This window comes from Ranitomeya variabilis, chromosome 1 (genome assembly GCF_051348905.1).
Source record: "Ranitomeya variabilis isolate aRanVar5 chromosome 1, aRanVar5.hap1, whole genome shotgun sequence".
Taxonomy (NCBI): domain Eukaryota; kingdom Metazoa; phylum Chordata; class Amphibia; order Anura; family Dendrobatidae; genus Ranitomeya; species Ranitomeya variabilis.
In genome coordinates, this window is record NC_135232.1 from 22,543,763 (window position 1) to 22,567,912 (window position 24,150).

Genomic DNA, 24,150 nt, shown 5'->3' on the forward strand with positions numbered 1-24,150 from the left:
CCATTTTTAGTCTTCAGTTTGGAAAAGTTTATACAACAGTGATTCAATTCACCACAATATAAACAGAGTTCTTCGTTATGGCAATGGAATCTTTTGGACAATAATATTATCTTCCGTCCAATTTGCAGGCATTCCAGTACAGCCTCTCTGGGAGGAAATTCTGAAGATGCTCTGGGATATATTACACAAGAATCTTGAGCCTTGTCCTTGACTGCTTAATACGTACGTGCACTTGGATGGCAAGGGAAATCAGATCATCACAGGAGGAAGACAAATTTCCACCCACTAATTTTGTCTTTGATCAAACTAGGAAGACCAGTGAAGACAGCCAGGAGGGCATCATTGTTTCAGACCATTTTAACAGACAAGGTACACATCTAAATAGCATAATGTCCCACAGATATTGTCTTTCTCTGAGCCGCAGTATAGTATCTGCACCTGAGTGGGCATGACCTGGTTCATACAACACTCTACAGAATGCAGACAAGAAGGATTGCAGACAATGCTTCATAGTATAGTCATGTTCTCATAGTGGTACCGCCTATGCCAAAGCTTCCCTGGGTAATAAAGAAAATATGTATATGAGAATTTCTTGGGACATAACCTAGAGTGTACAATTCATTGATTCACAGAGCCCTCTAAGCCATAGGATTTTCATGAAAATATCCCGGAGTGGGCTAATATGGAGATGTTCCCCAAGTAGAATGTCCCAGGTGATTATTAGGCTGTGTCAGGAGTTAAGGAGCTGATAGTGAAACTGCAGAAGTCTGAGGCAGTGCGTCTATTGAAGCTGAAAGTTCTTTCACAGCCCGGACAAGCTACAGTTGGCACCCAGCAATTTGCAAAACTTGTCTAAACAAATCTTCTGTATCACACAACAACATTGTTGCAGCGAAAGCCCCTTTGAAATTCATGCTTGGTTCACCTAGTGTGGTGGACTCAAGAAATCACAGGTCAAGGTTGGCACAAAGACCCAGGGAGTTGCTGCAGATGGTCGAAGTACACATGGAGGAACAAGGACTTGGACACTCTGGTGCCAGAGGATAAGGAGAGTAGATGAAAAGGGAAACGGAAAATCAGAGGCAGTGAACAGAGAAAAATAGGAGAACAACAGTCATATTTGCAAGGCTGATGGCACAATATGAACAGTGTCCTTGAAAATCACAGATCCAAGAAGAAAATAAGATCTGAAGTTGAGGATTAGAATAGGACACATTCAATGGGTCTGTGTGTTGTCTAATACGAAACTGGGCAGCACACTGACTGTCACACGAATGTATGGATCCATTTTCATGACTGCAGGCACTAAATCACGGCCGATTACTGGTCATTTAAAATCATGTTTACTCTGGCAGATGATGGTAAAAGATGCACACTGAGCGATCTGTAATAGTTCTGCAATATATTGTTCCTTGCTCATTGTCTGCCATTGTTCTTGGCAGCATGAGCCCTGTTCACACAGACTGATGTGCTGCCGAGGACGATGATCTTTTGCACTGCGCAACAGACCATTTCACCCAGTGCATGAGCTTTCTACAGATGGTGAAGCCTGGTTAGCTGGGAGCTTCATCTACTCCTACCAACGGATTGTCTTCTCCTACACTTGCTTCAGATCCTGGTCAACAGACATGACCGTACCCCCAAACAGCCACAAGGCACAGTGATGGTGTTGATTGCACACACTGCCCTCATTCTTTTCGCTTATGTAAACTAAAACAAACAAATTTAAAGCTTGAATGCATAGGAGACAAAAATGGCATACAGCGGACAAGTTGCTGCTGTGTATCAAGCACAACTCTCAAGATGGCAGCCTCCCAGTAAACTGCAGCTGGGAATTGTCGTAAGCAACAATACCCAGAACATTCTGGCTGCCTTATTGTCAGGCAAATTAACTAGCACATGGAACAACTCCAAAATTCACTAGTGCAACATTTCTTTCAGAAATTTATCGTACCTGCTCGGGGACAGTAGTGGCTATGGGCAGAAAAGTGTCAGCTCACATCAACTGTTCTTATGGCAACGCTCACCCCAATGGCTTTGCAAAAACAGAACGGATTGCCAGAGTGCCATCTAATTTGCGAGGTCGCAACCTGTTGGAATTTGACACTGCACATGTTGGAGCGTCTAAATGAGCAGCATAAAGCGGTAGTGGACTATATGATGTAGAAGTCAAACTGCAGTGTTGTTTACGTTGAGATCTGCCATTGATGAAGGATGCATTTTACCTACTGAAGCATGTAATTAACAATGCCACCCTCTTATATTTCTTCTGAAAAAACAGTAACAAGAATTCAAGACAAACAAGGACCATGTTACATGCATCAGGACTTGGAGGAGGATGAGCAGCAATAGGTGGACGTGAAAGAAGACAAAATTGGCACAGCAGGGTTATAAAAAATAAATTAACAAAGCCCTCAGTTGTGCTGGTCAGCTGAAATGCTTATGGGTTGACAGGCATATTGTTACCATCATGCAGAGAAGACTATTTGATAGATAAAATTAGTTAACACAACTATTTTTGCTCCCTAAATAAAGGGATAATTTTGGGACGTCTCATGAATATGCATTTGCTTCCTAATGTAGTAAAAAAAAAAGTATATTGAAACAGGGTTAATTTTTGCACCACCCCTTATGAAAACGTCACTGCTTCCTCAGTTTACCCAGCCTGTGTACAAACAGCAGCAAGGCAGGCATCTGCTCCTAAAAAAATGGATTATTTTTGGACAGTTTCCACAATAAAAGTAACTTAACAAGTCTGATACTGCAGTGTGTTATTAAATAACCTGTTTTTTACTACTGGTTACTATTTGTTTTCAGCTAACTAGATGGGTTATGTTCACTTGGAGTTTTATAAGTCTGTGTTTGCATTAAAGAGATCAAAAGGAGTTAAATACAGTACTACGAGATCTCTGAGTGTTATACAATTATTTTCAGGACAATTAGAAGTTTTGAGGTTTGCCATAAATTGTATTTTAGGAAAAAATTGGAAAGGCTAGCAAATTCAAATTTCAAATGATTAAATCATCTATTAATAGTGACCATTTAAATCATCAACAGAGGAACACAATTTAAAATATTAATTATTACCTTCATTAGCTAACTTTATGTTCCACTTACTTAAAACCACTCTTGCTTAGGAGCAGGTAAGATACTTCTGTAATCCTTGGTAGAAAGTACTTGAACAGTTTTTTAAGTGTTAGAACCACAAAACCCAACCCATACTCATAATCCACAACCACATATTGGTGTTGAATAGCAAACAGGGTAGATGGGGCTAACACTGTGTATCAATGCTGTCTCTGACCTAGAAGACTTTTTTTTTTACAAATGGTTGAGTTTCTATACCACAAAGTCATAGATGTCAAATGTGTATTAATTTTAGATATCAAATATTGTCCCTTCACAGTATTTTTCCCTTTTTGACACCTTCATTGGGAGGTGGTAATATCTCCAATACCAGATAGCACCTGGAATATGCCTACTGATTTTTCTTGACACACTGGCAACATCATATTTCAACTTAAGATTCTTAAGCAAAATTAAGAGCAATTCTCAAAAATAGAAAATGAGCTAAAAAATTTCACATAGTTGTATATTTATATATAATATGCCAACCATATTTGGCTCTACTCTCTGGGTTCTGAAGCAATATAGTACCATCAAAAGGATAACACATAGGCAAGCCCATAAATAAATATGTAAGTTTTAACGCAAGTATAATATTTTAAATACATGGTTAATATATAAATGTGTTATCTGGAATCTATTTGCTGATTGGATAGAGATTTTATTGATTGATATGTTTTTTGGGTATGAGTAATTTGATGTGCAATTAGAAGTAATTTTTGCTTAAAATATTTTCCGCATAAAGAACATAAATATGGCCTCTCCCCGGTGTGAATTCTCAGATGTCTAACAAAAGCAAATTTGTGAACAAAGCATCTACCACATTCTGAACATGAAAATGGCTTCTACCCGCTGTGAGTTTTTAGGTGTACATCAAGCTGTGATTTCTGATTAAAATATTTCCCACATTCTAAACATGAAAATGGATTCTCCCTTGTGTGAGTGTTTAGATGTACATCAAGCTGTGATTTCCAAGTAAAACATTTTGCACATTCTGAGCATGAATATGGCTTATCCCCTGTGTGAGTATTCTGATGTTTAAAAAGACCTGATTTATCGATAAAACATTTTCCACACTCTAGACATGAAAATGGTTTTCCTGTGTGAATTCTCTGATGTACAATTAGGGATGATTTTTGGTTAAAACACTTTCCACATAGAGAACAAAAAAATGGCTTCTCCCCTGTGTGGATTATTTGATGTCTAAAAAGATCTGATTTCTGGGTAAAACATTTCTTACATTCTGAACATGAATATGGCTTCTCCCCTGTGTGAGTTTTTATATGTACAGCAAGCTGTGATTGCCGAGTAAAGCATTTTGCACATTCTGGGCATGGATATGGCTTCTCCCCTGTGTGAGTTTTTATATGTGCAGCAAGCTGTGATTTCCGAGGAAAAATTTTTGCACATTCTGGGCATGGATATGGCTTCTCCCCTGTGTGAGTTCTTAGATGTTCAACAAGAGTTGATTTACTGCTGTAACATTTCCCACATTCTAAACATAAAATAGGCTGTGCCCCTGTGTGAGTTTTCAGATGTCTAACAAAAGAGAATTTATGAATAAAGCATTTTCCACATTCTGAACATGAAAATGGCTTCTCCCCTGTGTGCGTTTTAAAATGTACATCAAGCTGTGATTTCCGATTAAAACATTGTGCACATTCTGAACATGAAAATGGCTTCTCCCCAGTGTGAGTTCTTAGATGTTCTGCAAGTTTTGATTTACTTTTAGAATATTTCCCACATACTAAACATAAATTAGGCTTCGCCTCTATGTGACTTTTCAGATGGTCAACCAGATATGAATTATCAGTAAAACCTTTCTCACATTCTGAACACGAATATGGCTTCTCCACTGTGTGAGTTCTTAGATGTTCAACAAGAGTTGATTTACTGCTGTAACATTTCCCACATTCTAAACATAAAATAGGCTGCGCCCCTGTGTGAGTTTTCAGATGTCTAACAAAAGAGAATTTATGAATAAAGCATTTTCCACATTCTGAACATGAAAATGGCTTCTCCCCTGTGTGCGTTTTTAAATGTACATCAAGCTGTGATTTCCGATTAAAACATTGTGCACATTCTGAACATGAAAATGGCTTCTCCCCAGTGTGAGTTCTTAGATGTTCTGCAAGTTTTGATTTACTTTCGGAACATATCCCACATACTAAACATAAATTAGGCTTCGCCTCTATGTGACTTTTCAGATGGTCAACCAGATATGAATTATCAGTAAAACCTTTCTCACATTCTGAACATGAATATGGCTTCTCCAATGTGTGAGTTCTTTGATGTTGAACGTCACTTATGTGACTTTCATTTTGCTCAACTTTGTGTGGACAATCAGAAGATAGGACTTGTTTAAAGGCATCAGTTGACAGATCTTGGATGACAAGGGATGAAAATAAATCTGGGATAATGTCATTATCTTCATATATATGCTGTATAATACCAGACTGATCTGTAAAAGAAAAAAAACAAAAAAATCAGTGTAGGGAAATATATACATATATATATATATATATGACTAGCAATAATTTAACATCTGTCCTGAGACTGCAAGTCTCACAGGGGTCACAGCATATGTTATCCTGTGAAGGCAGTCTTCTGTCTCCAATCTCAAAAGGGTTGGGCGGAACCAGATACGTACTTGGGAGCTGACCTGTAAGTCAACCCCCATGCACGTTCATATGGAGGGAGGTGTAGTGAAGTATGTATATGTATGACTAGCAGTAATTTAACATCTGCCCTGAGACTGCAGGTCTCACAGGGGTCACAGCATATGTTATCCTGAGAAAGAAGTCTCCTGTTTCCAATGTCGCCAGGGGGCCTTGTTAAGAAACAGGAAGGGGAAACATTTCACATCTTCTGGCTCTTTTGAAGAGAGATGCCAATTACAGCCTGACACTATCTATCTATGAGAAACGTTACACAAAGATTTTCAGAGGAAATAATATATTCATTGGTGGAGTGGCCATGGTCCAGTCACAAACCAGCAATTATAATATTAACCTGAGAGGCTGGTCTAGAAATTTGACCTCCAGGTTGACTCTAAATTTGGCCTACACACAAAGATGGGGCAGCCTGGAAAGCTGCAGTGATCTATTCCATATTTCTCCTTCCCTCAGGGGCAGAGAACCAGAATGCAAAGTTCGATATTTCTGTAAGTTTTATCCTTTATTTTATCACTGATTTTGCATACTTGTATCTCACTTTTTATTCCCATATTTTTATACCTTTTTATTGTAAGCACTGTACCTTTTCTATTATAGCCTAAAACTTTAATAAGTCTGAACCTTGTATGCTCTAAAGAATCCATAGCCTTAGTGTGTGATCCTTATTATTGGCAGACAGTAGTAGTAGTAGTATTTTCGAGACTCATCGCCAGTGTGTTCGGTGAGTGGTGGCAGCATGTACGAGCGGGGTGTGTGGACTGTGTCGGTGTGTGATTTATGCTCTCATTAACCCTTGCAGGTGCAACCCCAAGTCACGTCCTGAGAAGCGGGTACATGACAATCAGATTTTGTAATTGTTTTAACATCTGGTTTTCACTGATAAGCTTGGGCCTAGATAAACTGAGATGACTCTTCTAAAATTCTAAAGTTATATCACAAAGAAAATTAGTTGATAATAATATCTATTATATACATGATCTCAAACCAGTACCACAAGAACTGTATCCATGGTTGCTTTACATAAGTGGAATTATACTTTATGATGCCATAAAACTGAGTGCCTAAAGCTGGACATTTGGAAGCTGTTAACTGAATCTCCCATTCACAGTAGCACTCGCTTGGCCGAGCGTTCCTCTGTTCTCTATGAGAAAGTTGAAGCCTGCTTATCTACAGGGGAACCATGCAACCGGTAATCTAAAAATGGACATGCGTGATTCACATATTCTCTGACCATCAGTCGGCCAGTGCAACCATACACTTTAGTCTAATTTGTATGGGGGCCTTATAGAATCTATAACAATGGGGAGTTAGCAACACAAATGTACAACCATATACATATATCCCACCTTTAAGATCCTTCGGATTTAAAAAAAAAAAAATTCAAAATCTGTTTCTGACCTGAAAACATGTTATGTTTTTTATTTTCAAAGCTCATATCCTGCACATTCCCTTGGTGAAATGGTATTAGCAGAACAATCCATCTAGAAACCTCTAACACCAATTTCTTATTTAAATTTCTGCGATCCAGTCATCTCGTTAGGACATAAAGGGTCATTATTTAAGAGGTGACACATCTTTTATGTAACCATAAGGTTTCTTATGTGATAATGACAATCTACCATATCTGTCTCCTCCGAGTCCCTGGTGAGCAGCGTTACTGACACTCAGCGATAATCTCCTATCCTCTCCTGTTATTTGGGTTTACGTCTCCACGTTCTGGATTCTGTCCCACACTGACATGAGATTAATAGGAGCTAATGGTTTCTTAGTCCCTAAATTTGGCAAATACAGTACCTTTAACTCATCAGTACTGACAGCAGATAATAGGAAACAGAACTCAGCTGTCAAGGGTGTGTCAGAGGCTGCCGACTGCCGCTCTGCATCTGACTGCAGAAGGTCTCAGCAGCTTGCTTTGCAGATTTCTTCCTGGGCCTTCTGACTCTAGGACCCAGTGGCAACCTCCCCCGGCTCTACTTGACGCACCTGGATCCAGGGTGTTTATAACTTCCTGCTTGCTGCTGGAAGTGGCGGTTGATATTTCTATTTCAGCTTGGGGCTATAGCAGTCGGCTATTTTCCTCTTTGGTGTTTGGAGGGCGTCCGTGTTTCTCTCTGAGTGTTCCCCCGTGTTTGTGTATCCCATCTGTTTTTAGTGGTAGTTGGGATTGACTAGCGCGCACCCTGTCCTTCCTGGTGCAGGGCTTATTGCCAGGGTCAGGCAGGGATTAGGCATCCTGCTCGGTGATAGATAGGGAACATATATAGGGACGATAGGGCAGACAGGGTGATGTTAGATCTGTCTAGGGGTCTTCACTCCCCCCTTCCCTAGTGTTTGGTTCCCTTTCCCTTATCCCTCTGTGTTGCAGTTAGCCTTTCCTACACGTTGCATGACATTATCAAATGACTTTAACATTTGAAAAAGAAAAAAAAATCAAGAACTGACTTTTTGGTGTTTTTTTCTGTGTTTTTTCTTTTTTTCTTTTTCAAGGTACAAGGATCCCATTTCTATGCTAGTAGAGCAGCTGCAGAGGCTGGCACTGGAGGTGACCGACCTTCGTTCTGAGGTTCAGCAGCGGTGTCTGCAGCCTGTGGAAGAGTTTTTCAGGGCAATAGCCCTGATCTATGATGATCATGACCGTATTTCCTTGGCTCACTTTAAGCTGCGTCGCCTTCAGCTATGTAATCATTCAGTGCAGACTTATAGGTCCAAATTCCGCAGGTGGTCAACTGACCAAGTGGAATGACAGGCTCTCAGAAGCCAATTCCTTCAGGGCATCACTGAAAGGTTAAAGGACGCATTAGCAGTGTATGAATCTCCTGTGTCTCTGGAGGCTGCCATATCGTTGGCTACTCGGGTGGATAGACACCTGAGGGACAGAAAGGTAAGACTACCTGCTTTTAACCCCTCCCACTGGGACGAGATCAGATGGAAGGAAGGTCAGGGGGTGAACCTATACTTGCAGAGGTAGAGGAACCCTTGCAGTTGGGAGATGCATTTATGTTGCATATTTTCCCCAACATTTGCAAGAAAAAGGGTGTTTGTTTTTTGTGGGATGAAGGGACATTTTATTGGGGCATGTCCTGTAATTCCCAAGCAAAAGAGACTTGATTAACTCTTGGGAGCCTTTAGCTTGATAATCAAGGGGTGTTTCGTCTTCAACCTGCAATTCTCGGTTTGTTCTGATAGCAGAGGTGGTGCTGAAACCATTTCTGTGCTTGTAGACAGTGGAGCTGGAGTCAGTATGGTGGGTGCTGAGTTTGCTAGAACTCATGGTTTTGTCTGCTCTAACTTGGCTGAACCTATTCCTATTTGCGCCATCGACTTAGCACCACTTGCACAGAGAACACTGATACAAATTGTTCATAACATACGACTGAAGGTGGGGTCTTCGCATTATGAAGTAATCCCTTGTTATGTCCTGAAGGGTCTCCACACTCCAGTGGTTCTGGGTTTGCCCTGGTTGGTGAAGCATAATCCAACTGTGAATTGGCAATTTAGAGAGATTGTGAAGTGGGGAGATAACTGCTATGGTAACTGCCTAAACGTTTCCCCTTCTGCTGTATCTTAAAGACATTTTTGTCTGGCATTGAGGACAATGCCCCAATTTTGCAGAAGGGGTAGGCATCTCAGCCTTGTACACTGACCTGGAGGGTGAGGTATTGGAGGCTCAGGTGGATGACCCTGCCTCCTGTCCTTCGGGGAGGTTGTTTGTGCCATCTAAATTGTGCCGCAAAGGAACTAGAGAACATCATGACTCTACTTGCTGGCCACCCAGGTGATAAGGCAACTATGGACCTCTTTTCTCGTAGTTTTTGATGGCCTGGGTTGCATCGGGATGTGGTTGAACAAGTGTCTACCTGCAATGTTTGCGCATTTTCTAAAGTACCGCATACCCGTCCATCTGGTCCTGTTTCGCCACTACCTGTTCCTAACAGGGTCAGAGGAGACAGGTATAAACATATGACTCTCAGAAAACACGTGCCAGGTCCGTACCTGAATGTGAATGACTTTGTGTGGTTGTCTACCAGGAATTTGAGGTTGAGGGTTCCTTCCTGGAGGTTGGGACCTAGATTTATTGGTTCCTATAGGATAACTGCCGTCATTGGTCCAGCAGCGTTTCATCTTGAGCTACCTCAGGCTCTTAAGATCTATGTTTTTCGAAGGTCTTTTGGTTGATGGAAATCTAGAGTTTCAAATTTCGAAGGTTGCAGATTCTCGTCTCCATCGTCGTTCCTTACAATACTTGTTGCATTGGAGGGGTTATGTTCCATAGGAAAGGATGTGGGTTTCTGCATCAGAGGTGAACGCCCCCAGGTTGGTTGGTTTGTTCCACTCCTCTTATCCTGAGAAACCTGGTCCTGAGTGTCCGGAGGCCACTTGTAGAAGGGTGGGTACTGTCTCGTGTGTGTCAGAGGCTGCAGATCGCCACTCTGCATCTGACTTAAGAAGTTCTCAGCAGTTTGCTTTGCAGACTTCTTCATGGGCCTTCTGACTTTAGGACCCAGTGGCAACCTCCCCTGGCTCAAGTTGACACACCTGGACCAGGGTGTATATAACTCTTAGCTTGCTGCTGGAAGGCGCAGTTGATATTTCTATTTCCAGTTCCCTGTTGCGGCTTGGAGCTATAGCAGTCAGCTATCTTCCTCTCTGGTGCTTGGAGGACGTCCGTGTTTCTCTCTGAGTCTACTCAAGCTAAGTGTTCCCCCTTGTTTGTGTATCCCATCTGTTTTTAGTGTTAGTGGGAATTGACTAGCGCACATCCTTTCCTTCCTGATGCAGCACTTATTGCTAAGGTCAGGCAGGGATTAGGTATCCTGCTCAGCGATAGATGCGGAACCTATATAAAGACGATAGGGCAGACAGGGTGACATTAGATCTATCTAGGGGTCTTCACTCCCCCCTTCCCTAGTGTTTGGTTCCCTTTCCCTAATCCCTTCAAGTTGCACTTAGCCTTTCCTACATGTTGCGTGACATCAGCCTTAGTGTCTGAGAGAAATCTGTAACTTCTCTTCTTATTCCGCGGTCACCACTCACCTGGGCAAATATCTGTAGGGGTCTCCTCTTTACACCGCTGATTGCCCCTCACATTAGGGGTCTCCTCTTTACACTGCTGATCACCCCTCACATTAGGGGTCTCCTCTTTACACGGCTGATCGCCCCTTACATTAGGGGTCTCCTCTTTACACGGCTGATCGCCCCTCACATTAGGGGTCGCATCTTTACACTGCTGATCGCCTCTCACATTAGGGGTATCCTCTTTACAACGCTGATCGCCCCTCACATTTCTCTCTGGAGCATTAATATTGTTCAGATCTTTATCTGGATCCAAAAGCTGCAAAACAAATATTGTAAAAGTCCCCGATAATCGGAGAAGTCCCGGAAATAATGGTCAGAAGATCCGGACATGTGCTGCCTGTCGTCAGCTGTGATCCTGCCATTTCCACCGCTCTCATTACACAAGTATAAAATATATAATCCAGTCCCTTTCCCCTGCTGTCGCCACTCACCTAACAAAAATATTCAACCTCTCTTTCTCTTCAGGTATCTTTCCCTCCTCATTTAAGCATTCCATCATACATCCATTACTTAAAAAAACATCCCTCGACCAAAACTGTGCCGCTAACTATAGACCTGTCTCTAATCTTCCCTTTCATCTCTAATCTTCCCTTTCATCTCTAATCTTCCCTTTCATCTCTAAACTCCTGGAACGCTTGGTCCACTCCCGTCTTATTTGCTATCTCTCAGATAACTCTCTTCTCGACCCACTTCAATCCGGTTTCCGCTCTTTACTGAAACTGCCCTCACTAAAGTCTCTAATGATCTACTAACAGCTAATACTAATGGTCATTACTCCATGCTAATTCTCCTAGATCTCTCTGCAGCTTTTGACACTGTTGATCATCAGTTCCTCCTCACTATGCTCAGCTCCTTTGGCCTCAAGGACACCGTTGTCTCCTGGTTCTCTTCCTACCTCTCTGACCGCACCTTCACTATATCTTTTGCTGGCTCCTCCTCCTCTCATCTTCCCCTTACTGTAGGGGTTCCTCAAGGATCAGTCCTAGGCCCCCTCCTCTTCTCTTTGTATACTGCCCCTATTGGACAATCAGTAGATTTGGTTTCCAGTACCATCTCTATGCAGATGACACCCAATTATACACTTCTTCTCCTGATATCACGCCTGCCTTTTTAGAAAACACCAGTGATTGTCTTACCGCTGTCTCTAACATCATGTCCTCTCTCTATCTGAAACTGAACCAGTCAAAAACTGAACTCCTGTGTTTCCTCCCTCTACTAACCTACCTATGCCCAATATTGCCATTTCCATGTGTGGTTCTACCATTACTCCCCAGCAACATGCCTGCTGTCTTGGGCTCATACTTGATTACGAGCTTTCATTCACCCCCCACATCCGATCCCTGGCTCGCTCTTGTCATCTGCACCTCAAAAAACATTTCTAGAATTCGACCCTTTCTTACATTTGACTCTGCCAAAACTCTTAAGGTACCTTCACACGAAACGACTTTGTAACGATATCGCTAGCGATCCGTGACGTTGCAGCGTCCTCGCTAGCGATATCGTTTCGTTTGACACGCAGCAGCGATCAGGATCCTGCTGTGATGTCGCTGGTCGCTGAATAAAGTCCAGAACTTTATTTGGTCGTCCGATCGCCGTGTATCGTTGTGTTTGAAAGCAAAAGCAACGATACCAGCGATGTTTTACACTGGTAACCAGGGTAAACATCGGGTTACTAAGCGCAGGGCCGCGCTTAGTAACCCGATGTTTACCCTGGTTACCAGCGTAAAAGTAAAAAAAACAAACAGTACATACTCACCTGCGCGTCCCCCAGCGTCTGCTTCCTGACACTTACTGAGCGCCGGCCCTAAAGTGAAAGTGAAAGCACAGCGGTGACGTCACCGCTGTGCTGTTAGGGCCGGAGCTCAGTCAGTGTCAGGAAGCAGACGTTGGGGGACGCGCAGGTGAGTATGTACTGTTTGTTTTTTTTACTTTTACGCTGGTAACCAGGGTAAACATCGGGTTACTAAGCGCGGCCCTGCGCTTAGCAACCCGATGTTTACCCTGGTTACCCGGGGACCTCGGCATCGTTGGTCGCTGGAGAGCGGTCTGTGTGACAGCTCCCCAGCGACCAAACAGCGACGCTGCAGCGATCGGCATCGTTGTCGCTATCGCTGCAGCGTCGCTTCGTGTGAAGGTACCTTTACTGTTTCTCTTATCCATTCTCATCTGGACTATTGTAACTCTCAAACTAATCGATCTCCCTCTTACCAAACTCTCCCCTCTCCAATCTGTCTTGAATGTAGCAGCCAGGATCATATTCCTCACCAGCTATTACACTGATGCCTCTACCTTGTGACAGTCATTACACTGGTTACCCTTCCACTCCAGAATCCAGTACAAAACTACTACCCTCAGCCACAAAGCCCTCCACGGCTCAGCACCACCCTACATCTCCTCCCTTGTCTCAGTCTACCATCCTACCCGCGCCCTCCGTTCTGCTAATGACCTGAGGTTAACATCCTCAATAATCAGAACCCCCCCGATCCAATCTCCAAGACTTTTCACGTGCTGCGCCAACATTTTTGGAATGCACTACCCGGGTTAATTCGATTAATCCCCAATCACCACAGTTTTAAACGTGCACTAAAAATGCATTTCTTCAGACTGGCTTACCGCCTCAACTCATTAACCTAACTATCTCTGTGTTTCCCATTAAAAATTTTTACCATAACCAGGTTCCTCGTATCATGTTCTCATACGCTTTATGCATTTAATAGCCCTCTGTGTCTGTACTTTTACACATTCTGGCTGATAACCGGTTCATGCAGCTTTAAATGAACACCAAATGTGTTACATTATGGCTGGTCCGAACAACGAAAGCAATTGTTACCATCCACCTTTCGTGTCTCCCTATTTCCCCATATATTGTAAGCTTGCGAGCAGGGTCCTCATTCCTCTTGGTATCTGTTGCTTTATGTGTTTATTGTTATGCTGTAATGTCTATTGTCTATACAAGTCCCCTCTAAAATATAAAGTGCTGCGGAATATGTCGGCGCTATATAAATAAAATTATTATTATATGATACTGGATGAGAAAACAAGACTGAACACAAGGACGCCACAGCCGTCTACACATCATAGGGCGATCTCCATCTACCTGATGATCCTGTGGAGGAGGAGGAGGAGGAGCGGGACATCTCTCTGGGGTTGTCCTCTTACTGGAGAGAACTGAGGAGACACAGACAGGACTGACATCATTATTACATACAGAGAATTATAGGCCGTGTGTATTTAGTCCTGTCTATTACCTGGTGATGTGTGGGGCCAATGCTCCTCCATCATCACCTCCTGGTACCAATCCTTGTGTCCTTCTAGATACTCCCACTCCTCCATGGAGAAATAGACGGTGACGTCCTGACACCTTATAGGAACCTGACACACACAATGACACAGTCATCACCCAGAATCCTCCAGTGATGTCCTGTATAATGTCCCAGCATTCCCAGCAGCGTCACCTCTCTAGTCAGCAGCTCAATTATCTTGTTGGTGAGTTCTAGGATCTTCTGGTTATTGATGTCCTCATGTATCAGGGGGTGAGGTGGAGGCTCCGCGATTGGGCTCAGGGTTCCTCCCTGTCCATCAGACACAGGGGCCTGACAGCGATCACTAGAGGTCTTCACTACTGTGTAATCCTGAGTGTGGAGACATTAATAATATCACTACAGACATCTCCAGAGTCCATCACCTCTCCAGTCATATCCCGTTATTCCCATAGATAAAGAGGTCATGTGATGACATCAGAGCCTCTCACCTCTCCGGTCATATCCCCTGCTATTCCCATAGATAATGAGGTCATGTGATGACATCAGAACCTCTCACCTCTCCGGTCATATCCCCTGTTATTCCTATAGATAATGAGGTCATGTGATGACATCAGAACCTCTCACCTCTCCAGTTAGATGGAAGATTATCTCTAGGGTGAGATTTAATATCTTTTCTGCCATCTTGTCTCTGTTCTTAGTCATTCTTGATGGGTCGATCAGGTAAATTCTTCTGTTTCAACAAATCAACAGAAAATTCCTTATTGTAAAGAGGATAAAATGAAGGCAACAAAGTTTTTTTTTTAAATAATAAAGTGAAGAGCACAACAATAAACTGCAGATAATAAGAGGAAACATTTGAGGGGGTATTATGTGCAGATATTGCATTCTATCTGCTTGGATTGATGATATGATTAAGGCAACTCCTCCATGATTGAGGTCAGAGGACATCTCACATTCATATGTCAGCTGCAGCCAATCAGTGGCTGCAATGGTCACATGACATCCATACTGGCATTGCCACCACCAATGTTGTCCAAGCAGTTTATGTAAACTGGGACTGAATAGGATCACACGAACATCAGTGTGGGACAGACAGGGAATTTACCACGAGGAGGTTGCCTATGGATGTTTTAATGAAGGCGCTTTTTTTTTTTTTTTTGGTGCGCAGTATCTGGACCTGGCGATATTTAAAGGGGAGTGTCCTAGCTGGCCATGTGAGTGGACGCATAGAAGAGCGCTCCCGCTGCCAACTTTATAAAAATCCTGTCCAGGCACCGCTAACTGGGCTTATTTGGGCTATACCGGCTGGCTGAAGGTCCGGGGAGTGGAGCGGCGCTGTTTGGGAGGTCAGAAACCGGTGGAGATGACCAGACGGAGGCAGAAAGACGCAGGAACCGGCGATGCAGGAGCCAGCCAAGATGGCGCCGCGGCCGGAGAAGACGTTGGCAAAGCTAACGCCGCATGTCAGCGGCGCATGGAGGTGGCTGCGAAGCTCAGGCAGTTTGCCAGAGTGGAAGAAGTGGAGGAGGCAGAGAGGGTAGCCGGCCGTGATTCAGATATGGAGGAGGAGGAGGTGATCCCGGCAGGAGAGCTGGAGGTACAGAAGGGGAAGGGGGAAAGCAGCATGGCGGTGGCAATGGGAGACACTGCGGGCATGACACCGGGAGATGAGCCGACCCTGAGGGATGTTTTTACATTGGTCTCCTCCTGCAAACAGTCTCTAAATACCCTGACCCTCCAGATGCAGGAGGTTAAAGGGGAAACTGCACAGATAAACGCTGCCCTATAGAAGATGGATAGACGCATGGGTGTGGTGGAGGAGAGGGTGAGCACTGCAGAAGATCATATAGTAAAGCTGCAAAAAGCGGAGAAAAAGTTTGCTCAAGTGATATCAGAGTTGGCTGCAAAAAATGAGGACCTGGAAAACAGGTCAAGAAGGAATAACCTCCGTATAGTTGGTTTGCCTGAAAAAACTGAGGGGAGAAATCCTACTGAGTTTATTGAAAGCTGGCTGATAGAGAAGATGGGTGTCAACGTGCTGACAAGAGTTTTCGCAGTTGAGAGAGCTCATAAGGTTCTGCCGCAGCCCCCTGCCCCAGGAGCGAATCCCCGTACCATGCTTGCCAAAATACTGAACTATAGAGACAGAGACATTATTCTTAGGAAGGTCAGAGAAATGGAGGATCTGACGGCTAGAGGTCAAAGGATTGCTATTTATACGGACTATTCTGCTGCGGTTCAGAAACAGAGGATGAAGTTCACTGGTGTCAAGAGACGATTGAGAGAATTGGGGGTGCAATACGCTATGCTGTTCCCCACGAAGTTAAGAGTGGTGGCTTTTGACAAAACCCAGTGTTTTCTGACACCAGAGGATGCTACCCAGGGGATAGACATTAATGCTAAGAAACTTAAAGATAAAGGCGACTGAAAATTCAGGGAGACCCAGAGAGGAGCTATTTATTTGTCTCTGGAGGAGGGATTTGTGTTTACAACATAACTGCTAAGGGATGGGGCAATTGTTCAAAAAAGAAAAATTTTTCTTTTGAGGAGCTGAGCTTGGCCGTTTTGAGTGAATGGTCAGAGGGTGTTGTAAGGTTAATATGTAAGGGGGAGGAGGGCTAAACGGTGTACTGCAATTTTGTTATGGTAGCGGGAGGCGAGGGTAATTCAAGGTTTAGTGTTTGCAATGGGCAGAGGAGCCCCACTTTTGATGAGAGGAAGAATTTGTTGCACTGGGAGGGTTGGGGGGGGAAGTTGGGTTTTGACAGAATGGGTGGGAGGGGTTAGACAGCTTACTTTTGGGAGCGAGGATAATTTGAAGCATGATGAGTGGCATGATGGGGGGCCGTATTAAAATACTGAGTTGGAATGTAAGAGGCCTAGCGGATAAGGCCAGGTGAGCGTCGAGTCTACAGTATGTTCGAGATCAAAGAGTCTCAATGATATGTCTGCTGGAGACACATTTGGTGCGGGAGAGGGTGGATGTATTATGGAGGCGCTGGATACAGAAGGCTTATCATTCTACATATTCAAGGGGAGCGTCAGTATTAATTCCTGCGGGTGTGCACTATGAAGAGGAGGGGGTGAATGTGGATGCGGATGGTCAATATGTGGTGGTGAAATGTAAAGTGTACGGAGTGCTGTTATGTATAGCGGCGATGTATATTCCGCCTCCCTATTCAAGTAAGAATATTAGAGAAGTGCTGGAGCGGGTGGGACGTTGGGGCCCGATACCGTTTCTAATTATTGGTGACCTTAATAATATATGCGATGATTATTGGGACAAAAATAAGAACTTTCAGAACAGGACTGATGGGCATACTACTACGTTTGGTACCTATATCCGTGAAATTGGTATGATTGATCTATGGAGAGTAAGGCTATGTGCGCACGTAGGAAGGGTCCTCTGCAGGTTCTCCCGCAGCGGATTTGATAAATCTGCAGGGCAAAACCGCTGCAGTTATCCCTGCAGATTTATCGCGGTTTGTCTTGCGGTTTCCGCTGCGGGTTTACTCCTGCACTTGTTTTACTATTGATGCTGCATATGCAGCATCAATAGTAATGTTAAAAATAATTTAAAAAATGGTTATACTCACCATCCGGCATCCAGATTTCCTCGGCGCTGCACGCGGCGGTCCGGTTCCAAAGATGCTATGCGAGCAGGACCTTCGTGACGTCACGGTCATGTGACTGCGACGTCATCACAGGTCCTGCTCGCATAGCAACCCTGCAACCGGACGGCCGCGTGCAGCGCTGAGAGGCGGGAGGACTTCAGGGGCCATCAGAAGGTATATCATTATTTTTTATTTTAATTCTTTTTTTTTTTTACACAAATATGGTTCCCAGGGCATGGAGGAGAGTCTCCTCTCCTCCACCCCGGGTACCATCCGCACATGATCCGCTTACTTCCCGCATGGTGGGCATAGCCCCATGCGGGAAGTAAGCGGATCAATGCATTTCTATGTGTGCAGAATCGCCGCGATTCCGCACAAAGAAGTGACATGCTGCGGATTGTAAACCGCTGCGTTCTCGCGCATTTTTTTCCGCAGCATGTGCACAGCGTTTTCGGTTTCCCATAGGTTTACATTGAACTGTAAACTCATGGGAAACTGCTGCGGACCCGCAGCTGCAGAAAAGCTGAGGATCCGCAGCAAAATACGCAACGTATGCACATACCCTAAGACATGTTGGGGAGAGGGGGTACTCATGTTATTCACCAGCTCATGATACTCTGCCCAGAATTGACATTGCTCTTGGTAATCGGCTGTTGGACACAATGGTGGGGGGGGGGATGTGCGGTACTTGCCAAGAGCTCTCTCAGATCATAGTCCAATTGAGGTGGAGTTTCGATTGATGGGGATACAGGCCGCGAGCAGGAGAGAGTGGAAGATTCACCCTAACTGGTTGCACAGTGTAGACTTAGATAATATAAAACGGGAGGTGATGGAATTCTTTGTGCTTAATGATGGGAGTGCAGACGCTCTTACTGTATGGGAAGCTATGAAGGCGTATTTAAGAGGGCTGTTATTTAGAGATATTAGCAGATGTAAGCGGAAGACGAGAGAGGCAGAGAAGGCAATAATTGTTGGGCTGAGGGCAACGGAAGATGAGATGGTGCTACTGGGTACTCCTGAGCAGGGCCGGACTGGCCATCTGGCAATTCTGGCAAATGCCAGAAGGGCCTGTCTGGTTGTGGGCCACCTTGCCTGCTAATTTGTTAACAGAATCAGTGTTCTCAAGGCACCCATACTGTTAGGAGTTATGGCGGAGGTATCATAAGAATGAAATATTAGCCTTGTAGTAAATCTTGCTTTCTTCCACACAGGGTAATATTAGTAATATATCCCATCTGGTGCTTGGGGATGGGGACAGCATGGGCCTGTGTGATTTCAAATGCCAGGGCTAAATTTCAGCCCCAGTCCGTACCTGCTCCTGAGGCCGGGAAAAGATTAAAAGCAGCTCAAAATTATATGGATAAAATTATTCTGGAAAGGGCAGAAAGGAAGCGGGAATTTCAGAGGGTGACTTATTACCAGGAGGGGGAGACTGTTGGCCACATGCTGTCGCTGGTGGCTTCTGCCCAGAAGAGTACTTCGTTTGTCCATTCGCTGGTTTCTGGGAGTGGCACGAGTTTCCGAAAGCTCTGAGATTTTGAAAGTCTTCGCAGAATTTTACGCAGGCCTATATTCCTCTCGGGTGGACGCATCGGCGGGGGACACAGTGGCTTTCTTGGAGGGATTGGAGTTGCTGAGGATGAATGATGAGGACAGGGAAAGTTTAGAGGCTCCTATTACAGAGGAGGAACTGGGGCGGGCATTACAATCTATGGCAAATGGAAAGGCGCCAGGAGTGGATGGGCTGCCTGCTGAGATCTATAAAAATATGGGGGGAAGTGTTAATTCCCAGGTTAAAGGTGGTTCTAGATGAGGCTAAGAGTAGAGGGATTCTGCCAGCCTCCATGAGAGAAGCCATAATAGTGGTAATTCCAAAGGAGGATAAAGATTTGGGGCAGCCTGAGTCATATCGGCCAATTTTTTTGCTCACTATGGATGTCAAGCTTCTGGCCAGGGTGTTGGCGACCCGATTGACGAGTGTTATCTCTAGGCTGGTGCACTCAGATCAGTCTGGTTTTAGGCCTGACGGATCCACGGCAGTCAACCTGAGAAGGCTTTTTATGAATATGCAACTGTGGTCTGACAACTATGGCCAGAGAGTTATCGCATCCCTAGATGCCCATAAGGCATTTGATATCGTGGAATGGGGATATTTGTGGCAGGTTTTGCAGTGTATGGGCTTTGGCTCACAGTTTGTGTCTTGGATTCGGCTGATGTATGTGCAACCGGAGGCTAGAGTTAGGGTGAACGGGGAGTTGTCTCACACTATAAAACTTCATAGGGAGACGAGACAGGGGTGTCCGCTCTCTCCTTTTTTGTTTACTTTGGCTTTGGAACCATTAGCCGCCAAAATTCGACAATCTGATGAGGTGTCTGGGTTTAAGTACGGGATGATAGAAGAGAAGATAGCGCTATACGCGGATGATATACTACTGTTCTTGGCTGATCTGGTAGCTTCCTTGAGGGGTGCCATTGGGCTCATTGTAATAGTTTTGGCTCTTTGTCAGGGCTGACGATAAATTGGAGTAAGTCAATTTTGTTTAGGGTGGACGACGTTGGCGAGGACGGGAGTGAGCTTATGGAGGAAGGGCGACTTAAGGTGGTAACCCAATTTAAATATTTGGGGATATGGATCTCAATGCCAGTCACAGATTACCTGCATAGGAAATTGACTCCGATTTTAGGAGCTCTTAAGGCAAAGGTGGGTGCCTGGATTAAATTGCATTTGTCGGTGGTGGGCCGGGTCAATCTCATCAAGATTATTTTGATGCCTAAAATATTATACGTGTTACAGAACGCGCCAGTTTGGATATCACGTGGGAAATTTCGTCAGATTAATTCCCTGTTCAGGAGTTTAGTATGGGGGAGACAGCACCCGCGTATCAGATTGGAGACGCTTCAGCGACCCAAGGAAGATGGCGGTTTGTCTTTGCCCAATCCTCAAGTATATTTTCTTGCAGCCCAGAGTCAGCATTTAAAGGGCTGGGCGCATGAGGTGTCGTCCAATGCTGTACAACAGTTAATGAAAGAGGTGATGAAAAGAAGCCCAGTTGTGCTGTGCCTGGAAGATGGATCCCTGGAGGCGCTTGGGAAAATCTATCCAACTATATTTCTGATACGTAAGTTGTGGGGCAGACTGAAACAAATTCGTGGGGTTACGGGTCTGACTAAGTTCTACCCGCTATGGTATAATGATAATTTGTCGGAGTTTGAAGGAGGATGAAACGTGGGAATCGGTGTTGGAATGGGTTCCAAAACTGTCTCTGAGTGAACCGTATAGGCTGTCGCAGCTTTATGTAATACACAGAGTGTACAAATCTCCGGAAGTATTGTATAAGGCAGGGTTGCGAGCTAATTCTGAATGCCCGAGGTGTAAGAATGAAAATGCCAGAATATTTCACATGATGTGGACGTGTCCGAGATTGGCTGCTTTTTGGCTGGTGGTTCTGAGTCGTGTTGAAGGAGCGTATAGATGCTCGATACCAAGGGAACCTGTGGTGTGTTTGTTGGGCTATGTAGATGAGATTGGAGTGGACAACACCCTAAAGATAGCAATTGCCAGATTATTGTATATGCCCCGAAAGGTAATAGCGAGAAATTGGATAAAAGAGGAACCGCCCACAAGAGGTGAATACCTTCAATATGTGAAGCAGGGTCTGGCATTGGAAAAAGGGGTCTATAAAAAACGAGGGAAAATGGAAATGTTTGACGGGCTGTGGTCTTCATGGCTTGACATGGGTTAGACGCTGGGTAAAGGGGGCAAGGAGGTTGAGGGCCCGTGCATGGAAGGAATATTATACATGTGGTCTTAACTGTGATAAGATCTATTATGCCTCACTTGAGGAAGCGGTAATAAAAGATGTAAGCTGTCTACTGGAAGGGGGGGATAAGTTGGGGATAATGGGTTTTGACATTGTTAAAAATTTGAATTGAACAAGGATGTTACATGTAAATGCAATCTTTTCCTTAATAAAAATCTATTTGATTAAAAAAAAAAAATGTAGGCGCTTTTTAACATGTTTGTGACTATAATCAATAAATCACTTAATACTTTGATTGATTGGTGGTTTTATACTACATACTCTTTAAACCATACAGATTGCACACCACATCGAACCGAGTGGCAGGATAATGAAGACCTTGCATCCAAAGGTTGAGACAGGTGACACCATATAGAAGCGTTAAGGTTGACTATGCTAAACCTGGTTCACTTTGAGGTTTTGTGGCTTACTCTAATTATTTGTAGTAGCTCCATTTGGGAAATTCAACTCATGCGACATCTTTATTATGTCGAATATTAAAGAGGATCTGTCACTTTGTTAAATATTAATTATTGAATTATTCTTAAATCTCAATCCTGTACCGAGCATATTGCTTCTTGCTGACGTTACAAAAGCTATATATATATATATATAGGAGCTCAGAGCATAAGTCAAAGCCTTATAAAGGGTAACACGTGGTCTGTAGACACATATATAAACACAGCTCTTAGGAGGGTGGGGGTCTTCTTCTGGTCACGTGGGGGCTGTCACCTCCTGCCTCTACCATCATTCTCCATGGATATCTGACAAGTCACAAGGAAGGACAGCTGGCAGCAGTAGCCATGATGACCTTCAAACTTCAGATTCACACAGACGGCTTCCATTCAGAACTTGGGAAAGATGAGTAACAAATGCTGATCTCTACACATGGACAATCTGTTCGTAACTATTTTCATCTGTTTTATGTTTTTGCTGCAAAGTGATTTTTCTGTGGACAATCAATAAACCACTATACTTTTATGAGAATATGACGACATTTTTCTTTTAAGAATAACGCACCTGGTTAAGTCCTGATTTAAATAAATGTGCAAAATAAGCATATTTAACACACTTTGCTCAACTAAAGTGAATCAAATACCTTATAAAAATCACTGAACTCTCCCGATTCTGCCGCTTTTTTCCTTTTTGTGCTGCTTCACTCCATTGCAGAGATACGGTATTCACATTTATTGGTTTTGGAGAGTAATATGTGAAATCTCTGCTTAAAGACAACCAGGCATTTCTTCAGAATCTTCTCCAGGGGTGAGCATTTTAACCCCTTCCTGCCAAATGCTGCCAATCAAAGCTCAGTAGTGTCTGAGACTGATAGAGCAGCTGCAGAGCTGTGAATGACAGTGTCTGAGAAGTAGGGATAAAAGTTCATGTCCCCCAGAGAAGACTCTGAAGAAACACCCAGTTGATCTGCAAGCAGAGATTTCACATACTCCACTCTAAAAAAAAAAAAAAAGAAATTTGAATATCACTGCAATGGAGGAACGCAGCACAAAACGGAAAAATATTGGCGGAGCTCATGGATTTTTGCTGGGTACTTAATTTTTGAGCAAGTGATAGATCCTCTTAAATATGTGTGTTCACATAGGTTGGAACTGACAGATTTGAAGGCCAAAAGACAAGACCTGAAGATGAGCCATTTACCATCCTTATCTGCCCCTGCCTCAATGTGTAGAAAAGGGTCTGTTACGCTCACAGAAGAGTGATGATTGGATACTGTTCATCAACGCGTTGTTGTATGCATTCTTAACCATGATGAAAAATTTGATGATTTTTCATTATGTTTAATCCCTTCGCCCTGAAGTCTGGTTTCTCCTTTCTGACCAGGCCAATTGTTTCAAACCTGACTTTTATGAGGTAAAAACTCGGGAACGCTCCAACGGATCCCAGTGATGTGGATATTTTTTTTTTTCGTGACATATTGTACTTCATGATACTGGTAGATTTAGGCCGATATGATTTACCTTAACCCCTTCATGACCTTTCTGTCAATATGGCCATGTGAGGGCTTATTTTTTGCGAAACAAGTTGTACTTTTGAACGACATCATTGGTTTTAGCATGTCGTGTACTAGAAAACGGGAAAAAAATTCCAAGTGCGGTGAAATTGCAAAAAAAGTGCAATCCCACACTTGTTTTTTGTTTGGCTTTTTTGCTAGGTTCACTAAATGCTAAAACTGACCTGATATTATGATTCTCCAGGTCATTACGAGTTCATAGACACCTAACATGACTAGGTTATTTTTTATCTAAGTGGTGAAAAAAAATGCTAAACTTTGCTAAAAAAAAAAAAAAAATTGCGATACCCGTAGCGTCTCCATTTTTCATGATCTGGGGTCGGTTGAGGGCTTATTTTTTGCGTGCCTAGCTGGCGTTTTTAATGATACCATTTTGGTGCAGATACGTTCTTTTGAACTTAGATTTTTATTTTTTTTTTTCACATTTTTTTTTAACTTTTGCCATGCTTCAATAGCCTCCATAGGAGGCTAGAAGCTGGCACAACTTGATCGCTCCTATGTAGCTGAATTGCAGGTGTGCTATGAGTGCCAACCACAGGGTGGCGCTCACAGCAGGCCGGCATCAGT

General features: G+C 43.6%; 1 protein-coding gene across 2 annotated transcripts in view; it reads right to left on the reverse strand.

Annotated features, from left to right (window-relative positions):
* Window positions 1–2,322: 2,322 nt before the first annotated feature.
* The window catches only part of LOC143802757 (uncharacterized), a 71,602-nt gene continuing 49,774 nt past the window's right edge, over window positions 2,323–24,150 (reverse strand). Inside the window, exons 2-7 of one of the 2 annotated variants that reach the window (XM_077281353.1) lie at window positions 14,765–14,870; window positions 14,333–14,509; window positions 14,126–14,249; window positions 13,975–14,045; window positions 10,836–11,133; window positions 2,323–5,587 (exon numbers count right to left, since the gene is read on the reverse strand). In XM_077281353.1, coding sequence (XP_077137468.1) covers window positions 3,972–5,587; window positions 10,836–11,133; window positions 13,975–14,045; window positions 14,126–14,249; window positions 14,333–14,509; window positions 14,765–14,870 — 2,392 coding nt within the window. In that variant the 3' untranslated portion in view covers window positions 2,323–3,971. The remainder of the gene's footprint in view (window positions 5,588–10,835; window positions 11,134–13,974; window positions 14,046–14,125; window positions 14,250–14,332; window positions 14,510–14,764; window positions 14,871–24,150) is intronic. The other variant, XM_077281354.1, reaches the window with a different exon arrangement.